Source organism: Balearica regulorum, chromosome 22 (genome assembly GCF_011004875.1).
Source record: "Balearica regulorum gibbericeps isolate bBalReg1 chromosome 22, bBalReg1.pri, whole genome shotgun sequence".
In the NCBI taxonomy this organism is placed as follows: Eukaryota; Metazoa; Chordata; class Aves; order Gruiformes; family Gruidae; genus Balearica; species Balearica regulorum.
Genome location: NC_046205.1, coordinates 6,350,398 through 6,374,438, shown reverse-complemented (window position 1 = coordinate 6,374,438; position 24,041 = coordinate 6,350,398). Strand labels below are relative to the sequence as shown.

The window sequence follows — 24,041 nt, the reverse complement described above, 5'->3', positions numbered from 1 at the left end:
TGAAGTAAAACCAGCTACTATCCATTACTCAGGCACAGGCATAAAACCATTAGGCCTCATTCACTTATCTGGGACAAACACACTGCATTTAAAAACTGGATTTAAAGCTTGCATTTCTTTCTAAGCCTTTACCCAAACAGTTTAGAGTTGACATTTCAAGAGACATTTTGTAGCGATGGCAGACCACTCGTTCCCTTCTATCATCATCTTAAACCAGTGCTATAACTTAAGAATAAAAAGTACCTGGGCAGCTTATCTCTTTTGAAGTGAAAAGCTATGAAACTACCTGCAAGCGCAGGAGCGGAGAGGGGGAACGCATCACAAAATACAGTTCTCTCCACATTGCTTTTTTGGGTTTTTTTTTTGGTTTTTTTTTTGTTTGTTTTTTTTTAAACCAGACTAACACTTCAGGAATCTCATACATTTTACTCTTAAGGGATGCAAGCTGATCAACTCTTCCAGGTATCACCTACCTGAACGTGTAATTCCCGGGTACCAGGTTGGTCAGTGTCAATATGGCAGTATCACTAGAAACTTTTTCCTCCCGCAAAGGACCCTTCAGTTCTTCCCAGTGATAGCTGACAATTTTATCATCATCAGTACTTTCTGTTTCAGTTTTGGAAGAAAATGCACATAGACGGAGTTGGAAAATGCTTCTTTGCAAACCCCAGATGTTCAGTCCCCCACTTCAGTACTGGGCTTAGTGGGCAAAGGCAGTTTTGGTCCAAGCCCAGAGGTCCCTATTATGCTCAGATCCCAAATTGTACGCTCTCCTCTCCCCCGTTTCACAGGTATACTCGAACACCCTTAAACCCAGGTTCGTATGTGTGCTGGGGGAAGACAAAACCACTCACAAAACAGAACACTAACAAAATAATACTAGTTGGGGGTAAGACAACCTGAACATATTTAAAGAAACTCCCCAAAAGCTCCAGTGCAGGCCTGTAAAGGTGGTATGTTAGCTAACCAACACATTTGAAGCTTAACATAAGAGGCCAGTAATTTTGACTGACAGTAATTTTTTTATTCTAAGCAGCAACCTCTAGAGCTTTTCCTTTTTTAGGAGATTGGCTCAGGCCAATGCCCTTCAAAAGGAAACATGGAGAGGTGCTGTCATGTGCGTATTCACCTCGCCTGGCAAGGGAGGCTGATTCTTTTCACTATAGTGTGTTTGATAGCGTCACAGACAGTTCCTCTTAAGCTTTACCCAAAGGGCCATCACAGAACCAAACACACAGAAACCAGGCTTGCTGTAAACTATTGCATTTAAAAGAGCAGGCACTCACGGCTGCCGTCAATAACAGTTGAAATGGTTGGCAGTGAAATCTCCTGGAACTGTGGGGACACGATGGCAACAGGAGGCTGATTCACCCGAGGCTCTGCAACAATAACAGAGCTGTTACAATGACATCTACAGGCAAGTCACAATAAAAAGCCCTGGCCAAGGAACTCTGCAAAACCACTCTGCCTTTGTGCACCAAGAGTAATAAGCAGAATACACATTGCACATCCTCTTCGCAGCCCCATCTGCCCCCTCAGTCCTGCAGTCAGCGAGTCCAAGAGAGGAGTCCAAAGCACAGAACTGCTGTGCCACACAGCTCCAAGACAGCCCCCGACCGGACCGACTGCGGAGAACTGCACAATCAACAGCAGCAATTCGTGCTCTCAGCAAGTTAGACACCCAATTCAGGGAAGGAGCGCTAACAAAAGGAATTTAAAAAAGCAAGAAGGTGAACTGCCACCACACTGGTACTCTGGAAAGGGCTGCACTGCATCAGCTCTCCCATACTGGGTCAAGCATTCAAGCACAGACCATTCTCAGAGCAGCACCTAGAGCTTCTTGCCAAAGTTTGGCTGCTGCTCTGAAAAATGAATGATTTTGATGCATGCTGCCAGCTGCAGATTCACTGCTTATAAGGAAATGATCAGCAACAGCATCCAGAAGGCCAGTCACACACTCTTGCTAATTTAGGGAGTGCAAGAACACTTCTTTGCCCAAAGGTTGTAGAAAAAGTCTTGCTGAAGTGTGCAAAATAAAGGGGTTTTTGCACAAAAGGAAGTGCAGAAACTGTGGTTGTCTCTTCACACAGGCCATCTAAGAAGTGAGACCTGGTGAGACAGTCAGCACAAGCTACTGTATCTACACCAGCTCATCTGCAAACTAGGTCTTACAGTAAGGAATGAGATTTGACTTAACCTGCCAGTGCCTGGGAATTATGTTCTTTACTGGATAGGGAAAAAAAGAACCTCCAAAGCAGCTTCAAAGCTCTGGCTTCCCTTCATTTTTTGCTCCTGCTGGTATTAAGCTTTTTACCCGCTTACAGCTAGTTTTTATCGAAGCATTGGCCATCCAGGGTGAGGCATTTGCTAAGCACTTTCGTACCAGTATTCCAGCTCTTTTACTGAGCGGTTGGCCTGTATGCAGTATAGCACAAATAGCTATGTGTATTAGCAATAGTTTCAGATCTCAGCAAATGACTTAATACAGATACATATATACCGAGTTCAGAGCACAACAAATTTTCACTATGTTAAACCAGGGTCCAGGCTTTGTCAGAGAGAGGAAGTTAAGAGAAGATACAATTCCACCAACTCACTTGGATTCACTGTTACATTCACGTAACCCTCTCCACGGGCATTTTCCCCATCAACGACGACTTTGAATTCGTACAGACCAACAGTAAGCTGGAAGTAAATACAAAAGATTATTTACCTTCAGGATGGTAGCGCCTTGCCAGGAGCTATTAGAAGGTCAAGTTACCATGCTTTTGCACAGTAGCACATTAGCGGCATAAAACAGGCAAGCAGGCTTCAACCCATGCAACAGAGCAAAGGATTGCTTCCACGCCAAAATGGTATTATATATCTTCTAGTTCACAACAGCTATGCAGAAACCAAAGACTAATATTTCTTTCTACCACAGATGCCACAGGATTGTCCGTCAAGCTTTATTTTCTAGCAACAATAGGCAAACAGAAGAGAGATAACAGAGATTAGTTCAGGTTGTCTGGCCACAGGAATCTGTACTAGCAGATTGCAATTGAGATGAGAAAGGCTGCATGTAAGAGAAGAAAATCTCTTCTTGCGTGTTTTTACAGAGGAAAGCATTTCTTCTCTTCCTTCTAGGTGACATGAGTCAGGCAGTCACCTCTTCATCATTCACTATTAAACCAAGACGAGAGGGCGAAGGACTAGGTGTTGGATAACAATCATGGTATCCAAAATCCTGACAGAGACAGACATCTCCTTTCAAAGGGCTTTTCTCTGCATGGTATCGTGACTGAAGCCTGTAGATTTTTTCTGAGTGCAGCAGAATCCAAGATGCTCAAAGGAATGTCTCATAAATACAGAGCTGTATATTCACACAACATTTAAAGCCATTCCCTTGTCAAGAATCCCCATGTGCAGAAAGTGGCGATCCTTTCAGTTAGAGCTTGCCTAAAAGCAGCAGCCAGGGACGTGCTACAAGGTACTCCACAGCTCTCATTAAGCAAATCAGCAAGTCCCTTTTTCAGTGGGTAGCACAAGGCTTCAGACCTAAACAGTCCACCACACTGATTCAGTAGCAGAAACATTCTCAACCCTTTGTTAATGTTAAATTGTGCCATTTGTAAGGCTTGACACACTGCTTGTAGGCAGCTTTTAGATCCTGAAATCAATTTCTTCTTTCCCTCATGCCAGATCAATCTCCTTTTTATAAGGGACTTAGAAGAGGGCTTGCAGTCCAGCATTGGCTGCCTGCCCATCATGCAATTTCCTATTCATCCTGAAATCACATACAAGTCTTTCCTGGCTGCCAGGGTCCCCATTTTTTCCACTTGGCACTTCACACAACAGGGTACTAAGCAGCAAAAGATTTACCTTAGACAACTTAAGGGTCTGGGAGTGCTTCCCTTCCATTTCTCCACTGTAGTCTTTTGGATGAGTAATCAATTCCCACTCATAGGAATATGTGGTTCCTTAAAAAAAGAAGCCAAAAAGGTCCAGATGTTAGTTTTTAAAAGACTGCCTTTCTGCCATGCTAAAGCAAAGCAAAGGTATTAAACATTTACAAGGCACGTTCTGCTGCACTATGGAGAAATGAGACAGCTTGGAATTTGGGCTGCAGTTTTTTGGGAATATACCCAGGAAAAGAGACAATCTGTGCTTCTAAACACATTTACTCTGGAGCCAAAACCCATCTTTCAGCCTCTAAGGCATTAAAGAGCTTTGGAACAATCACAGCTCCAGGATAATAAGAGAGAAAAATCGTGTCCTCAAATCCTGCAGACACAACATAATGCCAGTTTTTGAAGAGGAATGCATCTCATCTCTCCCTGGTGCTGCACAACACGTAACATGGTTGCCTCTCCTCCACAGTCTTGCATTGCCACTGTGGACAGAGCTATAGACAGGAACTTTACAAATACCTGTGAACAATTTACATGATGAAGTGAGGAGTGTCTAGAAATGTGTTCCTCAGCATGCCAACCCCCCAAATCAGACTTCAATCCACTAAACGAGAGATCATTTGCTAAGACAACTTGTCACCTATTGCAAATATCACAAATAGATGAGGATCCACTGCTTCCTCACATACCGCTTTGAGAGTATGCCATCTCCCAAATCTACTGAGTTTGTAGCACTTTCCATGTTTTTTGTCTTGCTATTTTCTGTGAGAGACAGCATGAGGTAATAGCACAGGATGAAAGATTTCTAAAGGAAAGAGTTCTCTTACAAAAGACATTTTCAAGATTGTCCTTATTTAATGCCTATTTGCCATTTCACCATCACCAGCCCTTAGCAGAATTCCCAGGAAAGCCTTACGAGGTGGCGGTTCAGGAAGCACGAATGCATTCAGCTGAACTTCGTTCTTTGGCAGGGTCACTTCGACGCTGTCTCCAGCGGAAACTACCAGCTCCTTCATAACTGAGAGGAAGAAACACAGAATTGAAAGAGGAACAGGGAAAGAAGAAAACATCAAACTTAGATACATACATAAAAACCGCCTTGGCTTCAGTGTGTGGAATAAAAACCAGCTACAAAGGCTGTATTTTGTAAACATCCCATCACTCAATATAGCTCCCGTTTCAGGTTTCGCTCTAGATGTTAACGTAAAAGCACTAATGGGGTTTTACAATTTTAAGGCAAGTCCAAAATTACTCAGCCATCTCTCTCTTTGCAGATGCTGTGCAGCTCCTGCTCCTTTTCTAAAGGGCTGAAAGGTGACCCTTGGGTCCCGTACAGGGGATCCATTCACCCAGGTCCTGCAGGACAGGAAGGGTTTTACCCAACAGGTTTTCGGCAGAGAATCCATCTGCAGTCTCATGGCACAGCGAGACAAAGGCTGCTATTTACCAAACTGCAATTTCAGATTTTCACAAATATATGAAGAATCCACGGTATTTCTTTTTTGAAAAACTGCTTAGGGGCTAAGAGTTTTTTTTTTTTTTAAAAACTGCATAGCTACCACACTGAGTATGGAAACTCAAAATACAAACCTGTCCCTTTTATTTACATTTTCTTTTCAACCCCTACTTAAGAATTTCCTTGCCATTCTATTTCAAATAAATTGACAGGTAGTTTGTTTTTACAGACTACATAGTTTAAAAACTATGGCTGGTCACATTTTTTCCTGCTTATTCTTAGCATTAAGGTGACCAATACTGCATTTCTTAAGAGTACCTCCCTGCCTCCTCATCCCTTCCCATTGGCTTTATTTTTGTCTTTGTATTATTTGGGCTGGGAATTACGCAAGAATTAAAGTTGCTTTACTCTAGTTTGACCCTGTCAAAAACAATGTTTCAGAGATATGTACAAATAATCCAAGTTTAAAAAGATGGGGAAAATGTCATTAAACATTTAGCCTTTCTTCCATCTGTTTACTATCTACTGGAATTAACCACTTAACTAAAAGAAAACAAATTCATCAAATTCTTTTTTCCCCTCAATTACTCCAGATCCTGGGATATTATAACTCCATCAGCCTTTCAGCTGCAAAGAGGTCCAAGGCAAAAAGAAATCTGATCTCAGCAGGAAAAAAACCCCAAACCAACAAACAGACAAAAAACCAAAACCCCGTTTGGAAAAATCTACCCTTCGTGTCATCTTTGTATTATTCAGCAAAACAAGGCGGCCTTGGCTATGTTAATTTTCCAACACAAGCCACTGAAAATGTTTAAAATATATTTTCCAGTTTTAGGTGGGGTAAGTCCTCAGAAAGAATACTAACTTGTTAGCACAAGCATCCAATGAGCTTCCTGCCAAAAACGTCTTTGGATGCAGCATTTCCTTTACACTTTCCATTTGTTCCCTTGTAAGGGAAAGGAACCCTAAATTCAAAAGAAATTCAGCTATGAATACTTCAGCAAACTGGATTAATGGAGTTCTGAGATATCACACAACCAGTATACACCATTCACTGTATGTCCGCATCCTTACAGGGTGAGCTAATGGCCTGGGTGAGTTAACAGAGCTGTGCAAAGTGTGTTTTGGCTTTTATACACTTTCAAGAGTTTGTTTCAAGAAATACCAGTGTAAACAGAAACATCATTTTGCTGCAAAGCAAAGCATGGGCTAACAGCCAAGTACATCGTTCTCCATGGCTGAACTGTCCTCAACATTGCAGGGACAGAAGAGAATCAGTTACACCTGATTTTGAGCAAGCTTTAAGATTTCTGCTCAACTTGATAGATAGCAGTGCATCAAGACTACTGAAAGAATGCTTCACAGGACTATGCCTCACACCACATCTGAGCTTTCACTTTGGGAATTAAGATATCACCATTACTTTCAAGCTGTCCTTGGAAACAGATCCGATGGTCACATGCAAATTTATGATGCCGAAGTCCCACCCCAGACCTCATGAATGAACGGAGTCCAACTGGCACATGCGCTGAAGCGTGTATCTCAGCACTTTTTGAAAGGTACCATAATTTCTGAAATTATCTTGCATTTTTCAGTGCTGCAATGGCTCTTCAACAAAACCAGAATAGGTGACATTTGCTGGAGTGCTGCACGTTCTCACCTGGTGTGGTGGCAGTAGTACTTGGTGATGCAGCAGTGGTCTGGATTGTAGAAACACTGCCATTTGTGGGAACTCCACTTGGCACAGAAGTAGTCGTCTGCATCTTCGTTGTGCTTTTCCCCGGCATGGGGCTGACTGTGGGCAACACACCTGAGGAGTGAGGTTGGACCAAAGCATCATCTGGCTGCCCAGGCTGGTCGGTCTTCCCTGTGGCTGTCAAGCCCTGCACCACAGGACTGGAGAACGTAGCCAGCACTGAGGGCTCTGGTACAGATGTTCCTGTGTGGATCTGTAAAGCAAAAGTTGTCTTAGTTTGACTGAATGCTGAACGTCAGTTTTGTTTTTACTGTGTTCGTTGCACTTCTTCAGTTAGGGAGATTGAAAAGTCCCTGGTTTGTTTTTCCCAGAAGCAGGGTGGTTTACTGCTTCCTCTTTTCTCTTCTAAAGTGTTTCTCCCTGTTCTTCCTCCACAGCTGATAGGCCACTTCTAGCTCAGTTGAACACTGGCTAGGACCTTCAGTTTAACTACACCATCTTAAATATCACAGCTGCTGACATGGCAAACCTGACAGAAGATCTAGGTTTAAAATTGCAGCGACTGGAGCTAAAAGAACAGAGAGATGGGGTAAGACAGAAACAAAAATCAGGGACCAGGACTGGGGCACATCTGTGCCTTTTATTTTGGCCACGTATTCCTTTTTCTAAAGCTGTGCAGTTGGCAAGCACAAAGCAGGAGGATTGCAATGGCATTTTTATGTAATAATCGAATCATTGCAGCAAGAGGAAATTTACTTCAGAGTTACTTTTCAAAGCAAGGTGACCTGACACAAAGAGTTCCCTGTGTGCATGCCACAGGAGATGCTGCTGGGGCAGGGAGCCGAGCTTGTGGGCAGAAGTTTTGCTTACATCAATACAGGATGAGCCACTTTATTGAAAATAATCAAAGTGGCAGTAACAATTTCCTTTCTTTCATCAGAAAATTCCTCTTACAGTACCTAGCCCCATTCCAGGTCTCAGCCTGCCAGGCAATACTCTTGACAATTCACCTTCCTCCATGAAGTACATGTGTGTAGCACGTTCTGTGGAGCTAACTATTTTGAGAACATCTGCTAAATGTTTAAAATGGAGCAATTTACTGTCTTTGACTTGGGACGTGTTTTGGAGCTGAATTGCCCACCACTACTCCCCACGAGAGCAGATGATCAAAAGCTCGTGTTGGAGGAAATGTTCCCGAGCTTTATCCCATGCTGCTGGCATTCAGTCCAGGAAATGGCAACTGTAAAAATGCTCTAGACCATGGTGGGCAACATCCTGGTCAGTAAACGGGCTGGGCTTCAGAAAACACTAAATGCCAGTTGTAAAAATAAAGCCATCCTGCACACACTGCAACAGCCAGCCAGACCAGGAGTAGCAGTGAAGGCACTGAAGGCTTCTCTGCAAGGGTTTTTTTTGCAGTCCTGGGCAAATCACTTCCTCTCCTCGTATCTCAGCTAACTTTCCCTCAGTCACAGAACGTAAAACATAATTCATTTGTATGTTTGATTAACATCTGAGCTGTATGGGCCAAAGAACCAAACGCTATTTGTTAGTGTTACGGACATAAGCTGGTTTTCTCTATTTGCTTGCTTGTTGATGGGCTTCCTTCATCTTTAACAAAGCTACGGATTCTTTGGAACAAAGATGCAGGCAAAATCTGGCATACTGCTCTGTGCTGCTCTTCATCGGCAGCCTCAGGACAGTTGGCTGTCCCAAGCAGTACTGTCTTACACCCATCCACAACTCGAGTCAACTCATCCCTTTTGCCAAGTAAGCAAATAAGATAAAGTTAGAAATACTGGCACGACAAGAAGGGAACAGCCAGGCAGGAACTCAGACACTTGAGCCAGACTGTTTAGAAAAGGCACAGGAGCACAAAGTCTCCGTGACTTCACACCACTATGGGGAACCACTTTTTGCTTAGCAAGAAGCAACCCAGACAGGTTGCGAGAACAGTTGTCACAAACAGCGTGCAGGAGACCCACATCTGTCTGCTGGGCACAGCAGCTGAGTCTCCACTTCACTCGGTAATATTTTCAGGGAGCTGGATGATTCCTTGGCTCGCTTTTTAATGCCTAAAAAAAACCTTTATAGTTAAGAGAGATCCTCTTCCTCCCAGAAGTCTTCAGGATGACTTGACAGTCAAATGCCTGTGGAGAGCTTGAATTAGATAAGCTTTGCCTGGGGCAACGTAACAGTCAAAAATGCCTCTAATGCTTGCAAGCTGAGACATTTCTTATCTTTACTCCATAACCCTGAATTCTTTAAAGCAAAGAACAGAAGATTTCATTCTTAGGGATAAATGAGGAGCAGACTAAAAGTTTACCAGCTGTTCTATCTTATCAGCTTAGAAAATAGAGAGAAGTGGCACACTGGCCTGAGTGAATGTAGGAGTGTCAGACACTTTTGATTTTGATCCCTACCTGCCTTTAGCCTGGGACAAGTGATCTGGTCTCCCTGTATGAGAGTCCTACGTCTGTAGGATGGAACGAGAGCAGCAATGTGCATCGGAATCCACACTGAATCTCAGCTACTCAAAAGAAAAATGTCTATGTTCTGGATTTTTTTTTTTTTTTTTTCATTTAATGGGCCTTACTTTGTTGAGTCTGGTCTGAATTTACAAAATAGGTTCTTTTCAGCTTCATTCACAAAAATGTGGGTAATCTCACAAACTGCTACAGAGTTAGCACTGGCTGCGAAGAGAGACCTTTCCTCCTTTCTCGTAGGGTAAAAAGCACCCAGCACTAGCAGGAAGCACGACAGCAAGAGTCAAACACTAGTAGCCAGAATTGTGAGTGCAGGAATGAGCTCACTGGCTCTGTTGTAACAACTCTACTTTAAAGGCTGCAGCCTTTTCCAGTCTCTCTGCAGAGCTGCTGCAGTGCTGCAGCAGCCCTTCTTGTCAGCAGTGCTGTGCTGAAATACTTCTCCTGACTGGCTATTAAATGCATTGCTATATTTTAAAATTAATTTCTACAACAAGGCAGAAAAAAATATTGGTGCCTGGAAAATGTCACTCAGTTGCAGAAAAACACAAATTTCCCTTCCTAAGTTAAGGGCTGATGAGCAGGGTGCACTGTGGTTTATCCTGGTACACTCTCCTTCACCTATCTCTGGCTCTACAGCATGGATACAGTAAAACCACAAATTAATGCTAGCTGCACGTTAGCAAAGGACATTGCAGATGGCTATGGAGCTATCGGAACTGCAAGGGGAGAATTAAAACTCAGTGAGGCAATGTTTTCCTAAAACTGTCACTTGACTTTTCCCTGAGGCTCTACGAGCAAAGGAAAAGATTTGCCTTGCCACACATTCAATGTTCATCAACATAAGGGGAGAATATGCACATTAATTTCTTTCTCCTCTTTTAGAGAGAAGTTGAGTCACTTTGACCTCAAATGTCCTTTCCCACTTCAGATGTTCGACGCTCCCAGGTATGAACTGCTTTGCATGCAGTAATGATCCAGTATTCTCCCATCCTTCCAGCCCACCTGCCAAACCGCCTTTATGAATACAGTATTAAATGCACAGCATTCACCTGCTGAAGCCCTGTGCTCCATGTACTGGACCAAATCTAGCCCAGGTGAAATTCTACTGATTTCAGCATGTGTGTAATTTTACTTATTCTGGCTCATAACCAACCCAAATTGGAAAACTCCTTGCTTTAGCATCTCCCTCCTGTAAAGGCTGGCCATGTCCCAAGTACACAGCCTCAAATGTTATATCCTTGGCCTAAATTAAACTGCTCTCGGATCAGAAATGCAAGGACAGCTGCATAGCTTGCCTTACATTTTGCAGGGAAAGTTGGATGGTTCAATAATCAAGGAATTAGCCCAGGGCTAGGTAGAACCAGCTTCAACTCAGTACTCCTGTTAAGGTGGATTTTTTTAATTCTCTCTCCTCCTCAAAAACATGACTGCCAGGAATTCCATCATAGCCAATGTATTTTAGTAAGAAGTTTTTATTTTGATGAACTGGCATTTTGTCAAGAGAGCTGGGCTTTCATACTAGCAAAAATCAGTAAGGAGAAGAAAAACCTTTCCCTGGCAAACATCCAAAAGTGCACCTCAATGACAACAGAGATATCTTCCTAAAGATGGGAAATCCTGGATACTCAGCAATATCCAGAAGCTGATTAATCCATATTATTTAATAATATTTGCAACCAATTTATTGAATAGGCCCTGTACAGTCATAATATGACAACTCAGACTGCAACACTGCAAACTGAACAAGCAGGGAGATACACCAATTATTACCCAAGAGATTTAAGACTGGCTATGAAGAGGCCTCCCAGACATCACACCCATAACAACTGAAAGAATGGGGTCACCGCGTAAATCTCAAATATTAGGAAGAGGAAAGAACAGGCAGGGTGAAAATGCTGCAATACTACACGGGAAAGGAAAATCTGAGATCTTGAGTCAGCCCCTAAATGCTGCGGGGTTCTGGAAAAATCAAACATTTGTGAAGTTTCCATGCGTGATTTCACACGCCACCCGGGCTGCCCTGGAGCTCTCAGCGGTGTCCCTTGGCGGCTCTCCACATCCTGCTCTGCAGGGTGGTGGCTCAACCAGTCACAGCCCTACCTGGAACCAAGATTTGAATACAAGGAAGAGAAATAAATTCAGTCAAGTTTCCAGAAGGCATCAGGCTTCAACAATGCCAAATCCTAGAAACATGGCAAAAGGTATTTAAGGAAGAGTTTCACAAAGTAGAATTCTTTCTATTTCACCATCACGAGTGCATGAGCTTTTGCATGATAAGGCTCAAGAGACTATTTGCAGATTTAAAAATACAAACACCATTTAACAATTCAAATATGCCACTTTCTCTTTAAGACTAACGTCTAGATTTACTAGATTAACATTGTACATGTTTGGAGTAGAGACTAAACTGGTTTCATTCAATCAATGCCAATGTAAGCTTTCGTGGATTTGAGAGACTGAAGCAGTCTTCAAAAACTGAACAAAAAAGTTGGCATTAAGATGCCAACTCAAGCAAGCAGGCTTGACTTGAAAGTACACTGGAAACTATGCATGCATCTATAAAATCATGTACTTAACTGCCTTGATTCAGCATTCAATGGAAAACAGCTTTATTTTATTTTGTGGAGCTAAAAAGGTATGTTTTTAGCTTATCCCAGCTAGGAAGAGAGGAAAAAAAACCTCTTATCCCTCCAAAAACCAAACACAAAACCCCAACCGTGGGCCTTGCCTTGTTGACAGGAGGCTGAAAACAGGCATCCAGAAAGGTCTCCTATTGCTTAAGCAGTTTTAAGTCAAAGTACATAAAGCACGATTGAGCAGGAGGGTGACAGCTGTCCAAGGCAGCCCCACTCCAGCCCCAGCAATCACGCTTACCTGTAGCGAGCCAGCACCATCTGCATCACTTGATCTGTTCACGTTATTGCTTTTAGGAGGGAACAGGCTTTTGGTTTTCTGCTCTCTTGCATTCCCTCCATTTGTCAGTGAGTCTTTCTTTTGACTTGGATGGACTTCAGGAACAGGTCTGTCGGCCACTAAGCGCCTCAGTACTTGGTCCTTCAAGTGTTGCGCTTCACTTCGGCTGCTCCTAGATTTGCTATCTGATGCTCTGGCTGCAGCCTCATTGCTGGGGCTTGCTGCTATATCCCTTTTCAGGAGTTCCACACTGTTATCTGCCAAGCTCCGCTTCTGGAATGACCTCTGCAGTCTTTTTTTCCTCTGGACAGGGATGTCCAACCACTTGTGAAACCAGGTCTTCACATCACCTTCCGTTTGAAACTTTAACAAGGGCTCTGTGCTTTTTGATTTCTTTAAAAACACCAAAACAGAGTCAGAAAAGCCAGTCCTGTTTGCCTGACACATGCCAGGCATAGTGCAGTTCACCTGGATGCACATATTTTCCAAGAACCAGAAGGCATCACAGGTGGGGCTCTGGCAGCAAGCGGTCTGACAGGACCGTACCGTATGAAATCCTTCCAGAAGCTGTAAATGGTGATCTTCCCACGATCTCAGATGGCCACCAAGCAGGATCTTCCCTGGTTCACATTCAGATCTGTTCCGATTTGCATCTGGAAAAGGGGAGGGAAGACAAATAAAGACAATTCTCTTTAAAGCAGTGGACAATAGATCCTCATTACTTTTGTCAAGATGAATTTAGGGAACGAGAGCAATGTGGGAGAGACGGTACAGGACAGTAAAGTGGAGACTTCTCAGAATCTACACCCAGCCTCAGTATCTAGTACTTGCACAAGATTTTAAGCAACAATCCACTATCTGTACCTCCCACCAAGGGGACCACCACCCTTTTTGATAGCAATGGAGCAAACAAACATTTCTGTTTCAGAGAGGACCATAAGGCACCGATGGAACGGTGAGGGTGAGGTTACACAGCAAGTTAAGAAGCAGAAATTGAACCCAGGAATCCCAAGTACAGTTTCTTACTGTAACCATTTGACAGTATTGCCTCTCTGCCCACAATGTGCCTTGAAGTCTGGAAACAGTGACACTGGCCTGGTCCATAGTATAAAGGCATGTTTTCTTCTTCCATGCCGATGATGTTTGAAGTCAGCCACTTGACTCCATTTGAGAAGTCATTACATCTACTAGAACACAGGTCTACAAGGTCTACCCTCGCCACCCGCCCCACTGCGGTGCTTTCTATAACAGAAACTACTTGTCAAACGTTTTCCAAGAGTCAGGTTAGTTCAGTTCTCAAATCAGCAGTAAAGCAGTGACTGCTTTGCATATGTTTGGGGGTTTTTTCTTAGCATGAAAAATTAGAGTGCTTGCAAGGATCAATGGATTAAAGGCTTCCAAAATTCAGAGCTCTGCAGATTAAGGACTCCCTAAAAATAGACTAATGACCTATGGGACTGTTACACTGTGCTGTGTTCAGCATCCAAGGGATAATAGGTCACTGGAAGATTACTTCACAAACTACGTCTCTGGACTCTGAGTAGTACAGCTGGAGAATATGCTCCAGATCTGGCGCCCTGCCTGTCAAGAATGGAGTTCTTGAACAGAACACAAATGGAAAATTTTTCTCCATTAAAATAGTCTGAATTTAAATTATAATATCCCTGATCCTCATTTCTTGACAGCATATAAAGAAAAGTTCAGTAACATATTACCATTCCAGTAACTTTGAATGAATACAGGCTTCACATTGCATTATACCCACGTTCACTACAGTGGGAACTAAACAAATAGGCATGGATGTAGAGGCTACTGATCCATCTGTCTGTCCCCCCGGGAAGACTTGTCACCCCACTTCTCCTGTCACTTCCAAGTTACAAACACATTAAAGATGGAATATGTTGAGGCACAGGAGAAAGACCACACAGTTTGAAGACAAGCCTCCAGAAAGCCAGCATCAGCTGCAACAGAATGCACTCGAGATCCATGACCAAGTCACAGGGGACCAGAGTTCCCTGTGAGTGTCTGAACCCACAACTGTGCAGAAGGTTGAGAAGCTCTTAACTCAAGCAATGTCCAACTGCAACATGTAAATGAAACATTGCATATGTTCAACAGAGAGAGAAGTTGACATCAGCACCTTTAAAATCACCACCATCCTTGTCACACTTCATCAACACGCGGTGCTTCCTTCGAGAGCGAGCAGACGGGCAGCATGCCTGCCTGGGGCAACCACCAACCTCATTACACTCCAAAGTGCTTGGACTGACAGTCACCCTGACACGACTGTGCACACAGGGACAAGCACCTGGCACTAACCTGATGGGCCTGGAATTAGGACACAGTACAAGGTGTGTGTGGGGGGTGTACCTGCAAAAGGTGCATTTGTGTACACACAGACTTAGAGAAACAAGTAACAAATGAAGAATAACACTATTGCTGTGAATTTCAAGAGGATCTTATCCATTCAGACTCAGTTTAGCCTTAAAAAAAAAAAATCACTTTGTTAAAGATGAAGCACTGTCCCTAATATATCCTGTGCAAAAGGGAACTGTGCTGCTTCCCACAGCCCTAAAATCCCTCCTCATCCTTGACCAGCGCTAACCCAGCTCTCCTCAGATGTCAGCCCTGGCTCATACATACGACTCAAATTAAGGCTTGATACAGAATCCAGTGAAATTCAGCAGCAGCTTTCTATAACAGGCTTAGAAGTGGGGCACAAACAGAATGGGACATATTTAAGAGGAAAGTGTTCCCAGGGAAGATATCCCTTGTGAAAAATCACTACATAACACAAATATTGCATTTATTAATCTAAAATGTAAAACCTGAATCCCCACAAGCATCTCCTAGGTATGCCAGAGCCATGATTTAGCCCAGATGACACAACACTACCATGCTGAGAGCATTCTGCTTCTCTTTTAACCCACTGCTAAACCAAGATGTAGAGATCCGCGTTATATTTTGGCCAGATTTCATTTCCAGAACTCTGCTAATGCCCACCTAAGACATGTTTATTTGAAGTGAGCCAGTATGGTTTCTGAATTGCTGTACGTGGATAGCTTAAAACTCAGTTTGCTGCTATCGTTCCTGAGAGCTAACAAGCAACTCACAACACGCCAGTCTAGCATTCCAGATGTACATTTTCCACAGAACCATGCTGATTTTCATCAAGGCAAGTCCCATGGTCTTTGGTTGGCATCACACATTCAGACAACTCTAAGTGCCATGGCAGAAAGCAGAGTTCCTCAGTCTACACTTGTGTTTCATCTCTGGAAAGTTGAAAGATTTTCTGCCAGGAAGATCCACCCAGCCTGTTCGCTAAACACTTCCTTCCCAGGAGTCCTACAGGAACACACTATGGGCCAAAGGAATTGTTGTGACGAGAAGCCACACGCTGCTATTCGCAGTCTTGCAAACGGGGACCTCCACAGAATCTGGTGCAGCCCCTGCTCTCAGCAGATACGGACTTGCACCAGATAAGAGAAGGCAGCTGTGAGTACCGGAGTTACTAACTCCTGCTCACTGAGCAGCCTGTTCAGTCCCTTCCAGTTCTCGCGTTGCACCCTATGCAACCACACACACAGCAGCTGCATACAGGAACTCATAGGCTGGGTCAGACCAGCAAATCCAGTCACTGACAGCATCAATGCCAGCAGCTCCAGAGAAAAGCACGACAAACCCATCTGCAGGAACATCCCTGAGGACAAGCTCCCTCCAAAGCTGCAGCAGCCTACCCAGCCTAGCACAACACAAATCATAAGATGCCTGCACAGTGGGTGTGCTTAGTCACTTCTTAATATTTTGTCATTTTTTTTCTTCCCTAGTATATCAGTAGAAAACCCACTGCTCTTCTCTGGAACTCAGGAGTTCCTGTCCTGGCAATGCAGCTCGCAGCTTTGTGGAACAGCAGGGGAATGGAACGGACAAGAACAGTTCCTATTAATAAGCTCAGGTTCACAGACTTGCTCAGGCAGTTAATCCCTCCTGATATCAGATTAATGATTAAAGTCTTGACTCTATAGACTTTTAAAATCTGTCACATGTAACCAATTATGTCAACATAGTTCCTCTTACGTTACCCTGCATGATCACACTAATTTCTAAGCGGCCATAATCCCTATTCAGTTTAACAAACTCTGCTGCCTAAGTGACACAAACAAGAACAAAAACTCCGCAGCGGACAAAGTGTCCATATCAGCGTAACTATGTCACATATAATTATGTTTCCGCACACACATCAGCCTTCATGGTTTTAACTCCCAAGCAGATCAGCCCTCAAACACTGCAGCACTGTCCCAAACATCCTCTAAGAGTGACACAGGATCTGCAGCTCTAGACTTCTGAGACACTACTAAAGACAGGAAACGCCACGCAGAAAGCCCAGTCTACATGGAAACATGCAATTCACCTGACACACCATCCAAACACACAGTACTGAGAACCCTTTGCTAGGAACAGGAATACAAATATGTCTTTCCAGGTTCTAAATTAGCTGATTACAGTCACACAGCTCATTAGATTAATCAAATCTGTCACTCGTAAGCATCCAGGAAGGCCTGGTGAAGCAACAGAGACACCGCAGCAGCCTAGAGAACACGTCCACATAATCAAGAAACAAAGCAAAACAATCCCATCTTCATACATCGCTACCATGAAGACACAGCAAAAAAAAAAAAGCAGTTGGCAGCTGTGCACTGAGGTTGCCACTGCCTCAAATCTATAATTCACTGCAACTTGAACAATGAGAGGAAAAAAAAAGGCACATAAACTTTCTGAACTAGGATCTGGTGAATGCTACGCGCACACGTGGGAAAAAATATCACCTCTTGGTGAAGATGTGGCCTCAAAACGCTCACAGGAACTTAACGTGTCTCTCTGAAAAGTCAGGATCTGAACTTTTTAAATAAAAACAACCCCATACAATCCATTATGAGAAAACTTCCATACAGGCCATTAACTTGGTTATTTACTTGAGTGAAAGGTCGGTTGCTCAAGTTTGAACAGGAAATAAAAAAACCCCAAACATAACAATTGCCTGTAGGCAAATACAGATTATTGACATACTGCATTTGGGGAGAGTATTAAACATTTGAGGACTAAACAAAACGTTCCTGCCTTTCCAACTTGCTTCAAGTATTCCTTAGCTGAAATTAGTTTCTAGAGTATCACATTTTTTTTTTCCTGCAAAATGAACGAGTTCTCAGCTCAGAGAAAGCTCTCTCTGAGAGACAGGCAAGTGCCTGAAAGCCAGCACCACGTGTGAAAATGCACAACAGTAGCTGTGTGGGGGACACAGACACCCTGCTGCTGAGCACTGGGTGACTCAAAATAGCAGTTGGTTATCAGAGCAACGCAGCGTTACGAGAAGGGACCCCTCGTGCCCCACATCTCCCCTTCCCTTCTGACAGATTAATAACTATTAAGGGTGGGGTTTTGTTTGTTTTTTTAAAGCCGGCTACAATGTCTAGCAGCAAATAATTTCACCTTCCTCTCAGAATATTTTAAACAAGTGAGAGGGATAAACATCATAAAAAAATATAGACACAATCACAGAGAGAACAGAAGAATCACCTGCTGAGGAGCACAAGGCACACAGGCAAGCACACAGGTAGAACAGCTGCAGAATTCTCAGCTCCCTTGCAGGTTTTCCCAGGCAGTATCGTGACAGATATCGGGCGCTAAAGCTGAACTTGGCTTCCAACCTCTTCTCCATGGCCTTTGTGGGCACCAGCGGGGTTCTAGAAACATATAGGATATGAAACACAAAACATCCACCAGCAATTCATATGTTCTCGCATGGATTCAGCTGACATTACAAAGAGAATAGAGCATTTGTGGAGGAAAAGGAATGTCTTATCTTATCTGCTGTGGCTTAGTCCAGCTGCTGCTAAGTAACTATCAATATACGATACTAAAGTGCAGTCTGCAGTAGCCAAGCCTCTGGTGTTGAACTGCACCCGGCCACCACAATGGCCTTTCCCATCCCCCTCACGATTTCCTCCTCCAGACCCCACCATTTTCAGTGGCAAAATACCCAATACCACAATCCACCGGATTCCAAAGACGCATTTGGGAAATTTCAGTTTTGAATAGCCCACAGGGAACGGACACCCTGCCAGCACCACGAGCGTAACACTGGCAGTGAGAAACTCAGCACATCTGCCTGGCGATGTCATCGCTTGCGTGTTGGTGCTGGCTGGTACCAGCCAGAAACAAACAGACACAAGAAGATAGCAATGCTGAGAAACACGGAGCTACAGACCTGTTTGGCCTCGTATTTTGCTCCGCAGGGCACAGGTCACGAAAGGACTGATGCTTCTTCTCAGCCTTTCTAACGCCAAAGGCCCTTTTACAGCCTCGTGTGCTAGTGAAATCTAAATTTGTTCTAGATGATGTGATATGAAAATGTTAATTATTTCACAAGTAATAAATATTATCTGTTTTCAAAGAGTAACAAAGCACCATTAGGCACAAGGAGTTAGATCTGCCATTTCTGAAGAATCAAAAGGGAATATATATATATATGTATATATATAGCATTGCATTGCTTAAACACTCATCATTTGTTAAATCTCAAGGGAATTTCGTTCAACTGTCCGCTGGGGAAGAAAGAGCTCCAGGAACACTGCAAGGGATGGACACGAGGAAAACTTCACGACGAGAGGCACAAACCCGCGGCCGTTCAGCCAACAGGTCGTTACGGAAACTTTCCGCCCCGCCGGCTCTGCCCTCCGCCAGCCCCTCGCTCCCATGGGGGCTGCCCACGCGGGACGAGGACGGCTCGGTCCACGCTGGCCGCGGTGACCCGGGGCCGGGGCGTAGGCACCGACCAGCCGGGCTCGCCCCGCACCAGCCCGGCTGGCAGGACACGCCGAGAGCGGAGGCCCCGGGGCGCCCGGCCCGAGCTCCCCCCCCACCCCCCGGCCCCTGCACGGAGCCGCCGCGGCCTGTCAGTGCCCCCGGGACGGGCGGGAGGAGGGAGCGCAGCGGGACGCCGGCGGGTACGTACCAGGGGCGCATGGCGAGGCGAGCTCGGCGGCTCCTCGGCGGCCTCAGGCTGGCAGCGGGGCCGGGCGCCGGGCGAGGCCGGACCTCCAGCGCGGCGGGCCGGGGGGCAGCGCGGCCTCCTGCCCCGCGGCCATAGCGGCGGCGCCTCGGCAGCGGCGGGCGGGCGCCCGCTCACCCCTCACCCGGAAGCTGAACCGCCGCTACGCCCGGAACCGGGACCGCCTCTGCGGGCGCCGTCCGGTCACTGCCGGAGCTCCGGCGCCGGCCGTCCCGGATCACATCGGGGCGGGGCGGGGCGGGGCGGCACCGCCCTCCCGCAGCCAGCGGGCGAGAAGGCCGCGCAGCCACAGGTGATTTGCCCACAGGCTGCGAGGAGGCGGTGGCTTCGGGGACTGCCCAACAAGGCGGCAGGCGGTTGGCCGGCGGCGCGGTGGAGGCGCGCTGATTGGCTGAGAGGCCGCACGGGGTCACGGGCGGAACGCTGGTGAGGGGAGGGGCTGAGAAATCCCCGGTGCCGGCGGCGCCGGTGTTACTGCCTGTCCCTGAACCGACCCGCCCGGCCATGGCCGCGGCCGCGGGCTCCGCAGACAGGAGCTCGACGCTGAAGAAGTGCCTCGGTGTGCTCAGAGACGCGAGAAACGACAGCGAGCAGTTCGCAGCCCTGCTCCTGGTAAGAAACCGCTGCGGGACGGCGCCGTGGGCGCCATTGCCTCAGGAACGGGCCGGGGGAAGGCGAAACCCGCCGCTGGAAACGGCAGTGCCCGAGCGGCGTTTGCAGCGGTACCTGCTGGCGGTGGGGGCCGCGGGGCAAGGCGCTTCGATGCCTCGGTGTTCCCAGCAGCGAAGCGGAGAGAGCCCGGCCTTGGCCTGGGTGCGCTGAGGTGGGTCGGCGTGGCCGCGCTCCCGGAGCGCTCTGGTAAAGCTCTGGGTTAGCGCTTAGACGGAGCGTCCAGCTCAGTGGTCAGGGCTTCGCTTTTCCATGCTAATGAAAGTTGTTTAGGGTTCTTGTTTTCCCCCGTTGGATCCTGTAAATTTAGCCAAGCCTCTTGCTGTGCTGCGTGCTCACCCCTGGTTTGACTTACAGGTGACTAAAGCGGTCAGAGCTGGAGAAGTAGACGCAAAGACCCGCCGCCAGATCTTTGACGCAATTGGATTCACGTTTCCGAATCGCCTGCTCACGTCCAGGCAACCCCCGGCTGGCTGCCCCGAGCACACCTTCCGGGCACTGGGCCTCACGCTTTTGGCATGTTTCTGCACCGATCCGGAGTTAGCTGGTCACTCCCAGATCCTGAACAAAATCCCAACCTTCAATGACATCCTGGTTTCCCCCAGCAATCCGGACAGCACGTCCATGATCGATGATGTGTACCAGTGCCTGAGCGCTGTCATGGCCACTACTAGGGGCCCCAGAGAGCTGGTGACCAAAGGGACGGTTTCTGCCCTGTGCCAGGCCTACGTGAATTGCAGTTATGGCTCTGACCGTGCTTTGACCCTGCTCTTGGGGCTGTTGGCCGTAGCAGAGGCGAAGTGCTGGCGGAGGGATGCTCCACACCTCCTGGCTGTGCTGAGCAAGCTCTCCAATGATTTTCTCAAGGCTGAAGACATGACCAAATTTGAGCTGTGTGAGGTTCTGCCTCACTTCATCCCCCTGTTGCCACCCCTCACACAGGACTCGCAGGGCCGTGAGTGCCTCCATAGACTTTACAAAGGGCTGGCTAACGTCTTGGGCAGTAAACTCAGGCAGTCGCAGCGGGACCCAGCTCTGAAGCTTGCTGCCTGCATTGTGCAAGCCTGTGGGTCAGAGTGGATCCCAGCAGGGAATGCTGGAAGCAAGTTCCTGGCCTTGCTGGTGAATTTGGCTTGTGTGGAGGTCCGCCTGACCCTGGAGGAGCCAGATCCCTTGGAGGTGGAGGGGAAAAAAGAAGTGGTAACAGCCTGCTATGTCCTTATTGAGATGGGGATCCAGGAGTGCCTGAGAGAAGAGAAACCACTGCTAGAAGAGGAGCAGAAAATGCAGCTCATGAGGATCATGGAGGAGGCATTTGGAGCTGTAATATTCTACTTGAGACAGGTATTGCAGGGTTTTGAAGCAAAGAGCATGGTTTTGTGCGTTACTCTGGGAGGTTTCGACAGCTGTTCACTGGGAATCTCAATGGGTGCTCAGCAGTTCATGGCTATAGCTGTATAGAGCATAACGTGCATCTTGGCCCACTGTGGTTTTCATACCTGTGGTAGCTCGATAGGACAGCGGCCCTAACGTGTGATTTTCTGTCTGCTTTCTTCTCCGTGCAGGTTAAAGAGGAGGAGCTACAAGACCCTTTCATATTTGCTTCTGTTCGAATCCTTGGAGCCTGGATGGCAGAAGAGACATCCTCCCTCAAGCAGGAAATCTGTGAGCTCTTGCCTTTCCTTGTTCGTTATGCCAAGAAGCATTTTGAAGAGGGTAGCACAGCTGTGAGTCTTCCCCAACCAGAGCTGGTCAGCACCGAGGGCTCTGGCTTACCCCAGGATGCTCTGAGGTGTGTATTTTAAACACAGAGTTGATGCATTTTAGCACAAACCTGCTCAAACCTTTTTATATTTTCCTTTCTCCCCACAGTGCCAATTTCGTGGCATTTTTCCCCCCCCAGGTGGATGCAATGCAGGGCTTAGACCCATTCTGTCTTGTGTTTCCAATTCTTTCCCCTTCCAGATTTCTGCTGCCTGGCTTCTGCCATTTAACAGCAGAGGACAGGCCCCGGGACATCCTCATCTCAGAAGGGGCACCAGCACTGCTGTGTGAGTACTTCCTGCGTCAGTGGGAGGTGCTGACCTCCCAGCCCGCGTCCCTGACTCCACTGACAAGCACTGAAATGAGCCTACAGACTGTGTGTGGGATTTTCCTTAACCTGGTGGTGACTGCACCGGACCTCATCAGGTAACAGAGCCGCAGGAGCTGGCTTTGAGATTGTCAGCAGGAAGAAAGAGGGCGTGTTGTGAAGTGAGCTTGCAGGACTTTAAGACACAATGCTGAAAAAGGAACATTCCTTTTTCAACACCAACTACGTTAGGTTTTTTTGGTGCTGCATTTAACCTTGACATTTTCAGGTGCTTCTGGCTCTGCTCAGGAAATGTGTCTCAGGGTTTGCTTTCTCTCTAGGCAAGACAAAACCTTTTCCTCCTTGATGGACATGTTGCTGAAGTCTCTTCCGCTGCTGCTGCCCCAGAAAGATCATCTGGTTCTAGCTGCCAACATCGCCACTCTGGGCCTGCTTATGGCCAGGATCCTTGCAAGTTCAGCAGGTAAGAAGAGTTCCCATATTGCTCTGCACGGGCAGAGACCAGGTCTGGGTGGTTGGGCTGGAGAAAGCAAATACAGGGAAAACGGGTCCAGTTTCTGTCATCAGAAAAGTCACAAAACCAAAGACCTGGAGGAGCAAGAAACACGCAGAAGATTCAGCAGGTCGATGCGCTGGGATTAAGAGATTTCTAGGGCAAGAGGACGGTGTTCTGCTCTCCCTGAAAGCCCTAGTGTGGGCAGACCCACCAAAGGGTCCCTCCTTTGGCCAAGCAAGCTCCATATCAAGTAATTCATTTCTTTTTTCCCTTTCAGTTCTCCAGGGGACCCAGTCTGCCAAGGAGTTTTTCAGAGCCACCATTCGCTTCCTTTCACAAGCTCACACCACCCAAGCAGCCCCTGGTAGTGACGTCTTGACCGTGACCGTGTCGCCTGCCTATGCGAGTGCCTGGGCTGACATCAGTGAGCTCTGGTTCCTGGGGATGCAGGCCTTGGCCGGCTGCGTGCCGCTCTTCCCGTGGCTGCCGCAAGCCGTCCTCCAGGCACGGTGGCTGGAAGGCCTGTCGGAGTTACTGACCCGCGTTGCTCCAGCCTCAGTGGATTTTGAGCTCATTGCCTCTTTCCAGGGTGTGTTGGTAGAGCTGGCCAGAGCCAGCAAGCCATGCAGGGATGTGATCTTGTCCCACCGTGGCCGAGAGTGGGCCAACCTTTACGGGATGGCAGCTTTGGAACAGTGTCTGACTGAGCAGTGAAGATCCAGCAGCACCTGCTGTGGAAATGAAGCCAGATACCCATACGAGATCTGTTCAACATTTCTCATGTACCCTTTGGTGCCAGATGGGGACGAAAAAACACATTTCAGTGACCAAACTTTGTGAAAACGGAGTGATGCAGCAGAGCTCAGCAGGATTTGCACTGTCCACAACCTGATATGCAGAACCGTTGCTGCCTCAGAATGTTTCAACATGCACCTGCTTGACCTGCCGTCAGTATTTCTCTTTGAAAAAAGTACTTTATATTATTAAAGATGTTTTCTGTTGCTTTGTTTTTCAAACTCCTGCAGTGTTGGGATTTAGTTCTGCCCAGGGCCCTGAGAGATCGCCTGCCTCTCCTGTTAACATGCTCTCCCCATTTTGTCCCAGTAAGCCCTTCAGGATGTCACATTTTCTGTCAGAGGCCTGCACGTGTTAGTAAAGTAACTTGGCATTACACGTAGAAGGCTGCAAAGGGCAGGAACAGGAAAAGCTTTAAAATTTACCAATAGCAGTGAGAATTACTGTAACTTGGCACAGACTTGTCCCCTTCTGGG

General features: G+C 46.5%; 2 protein-coding genes across 4 annotated transcripts in view; one reads left to right on the top strand and one right to left on the bottom strand.

Annotated features, from left to right (window-relative positions):
* KIAA0319L (KIAA0319 like) overlaps positions 1–19,796 on the bottom strand; it is a 33,013-nt gene extending 13,217 nt beyond the window's left edge. The window contains exons 1-10 of one of the 3 annotated variants that reach the window (XM_075773843.1): positions 19,457–19,794; positions 18,019–18,185; positions 12,991–13,097; positions 12,406–12,837; positions 7,007–7,295; positions 4,807–4,908; positions 3,862–3,959; positions 2,598–2,685; positions 1,287–1,379; positions 474–606 (exon numbers count right to left, since the gene is read on the bottom strand). In XM_075773843.1, coding sequence (XP_075629958.1) covers positions 474–606; positions 1,287–1,379; positions 2,598–2,685; positions 3,862–3,959; positions 4,807–4,908; positions 7,007–7,295; positions 12,406–12,837; positions 12,991–13,097; positions 18,019–18,160 — 1,484 coding nt within the window. In that variant the 5' untranslated portion in view covers positions 18,161–18,185; positions 19,457–19,794. Of the gene's footprint in view, positions 1–473; positions 607–1,286; positions 1,380–2,597; positions 2,686–3,861; positions 3,960–4,806; positions 4,909–7,006; positions 7,296–12,405; positions 13,098–18,018; positions 18,186–19,456 lie in introns of all 3 variants that reach the window. The other 2 variants (XM_075773844.1, XM_075773842.1) reach the window with 2 other exon arrangements.
* A 131-nt stretch (positions 19,797–19,927) lies between these two features.
* On the top strand, positions 19,928–23,786 carry NCDN (neurochondrin). The gene is made up of 6 exons (XM_075773855.1): positions 19,928–20,125; positions 20,540–21,526; positions 21,748–21,974; positions 22,148–22,372; positions 22,595–22,737; positions 23,048–23,786. Exons 1-6 carry the CDS (start codon positions 20,018–20,020, stop codon positions 23,482–23,484), a joined length of 2,127 nt encoding a protein of 708 aa, XP_075629970.1. The 5' UTR covers positions 19,928–20,017; the 3' UTR covers positions 23,485–23,786.
* Positions 23,787–24,041: the final 255 nt, after the last annotated feature.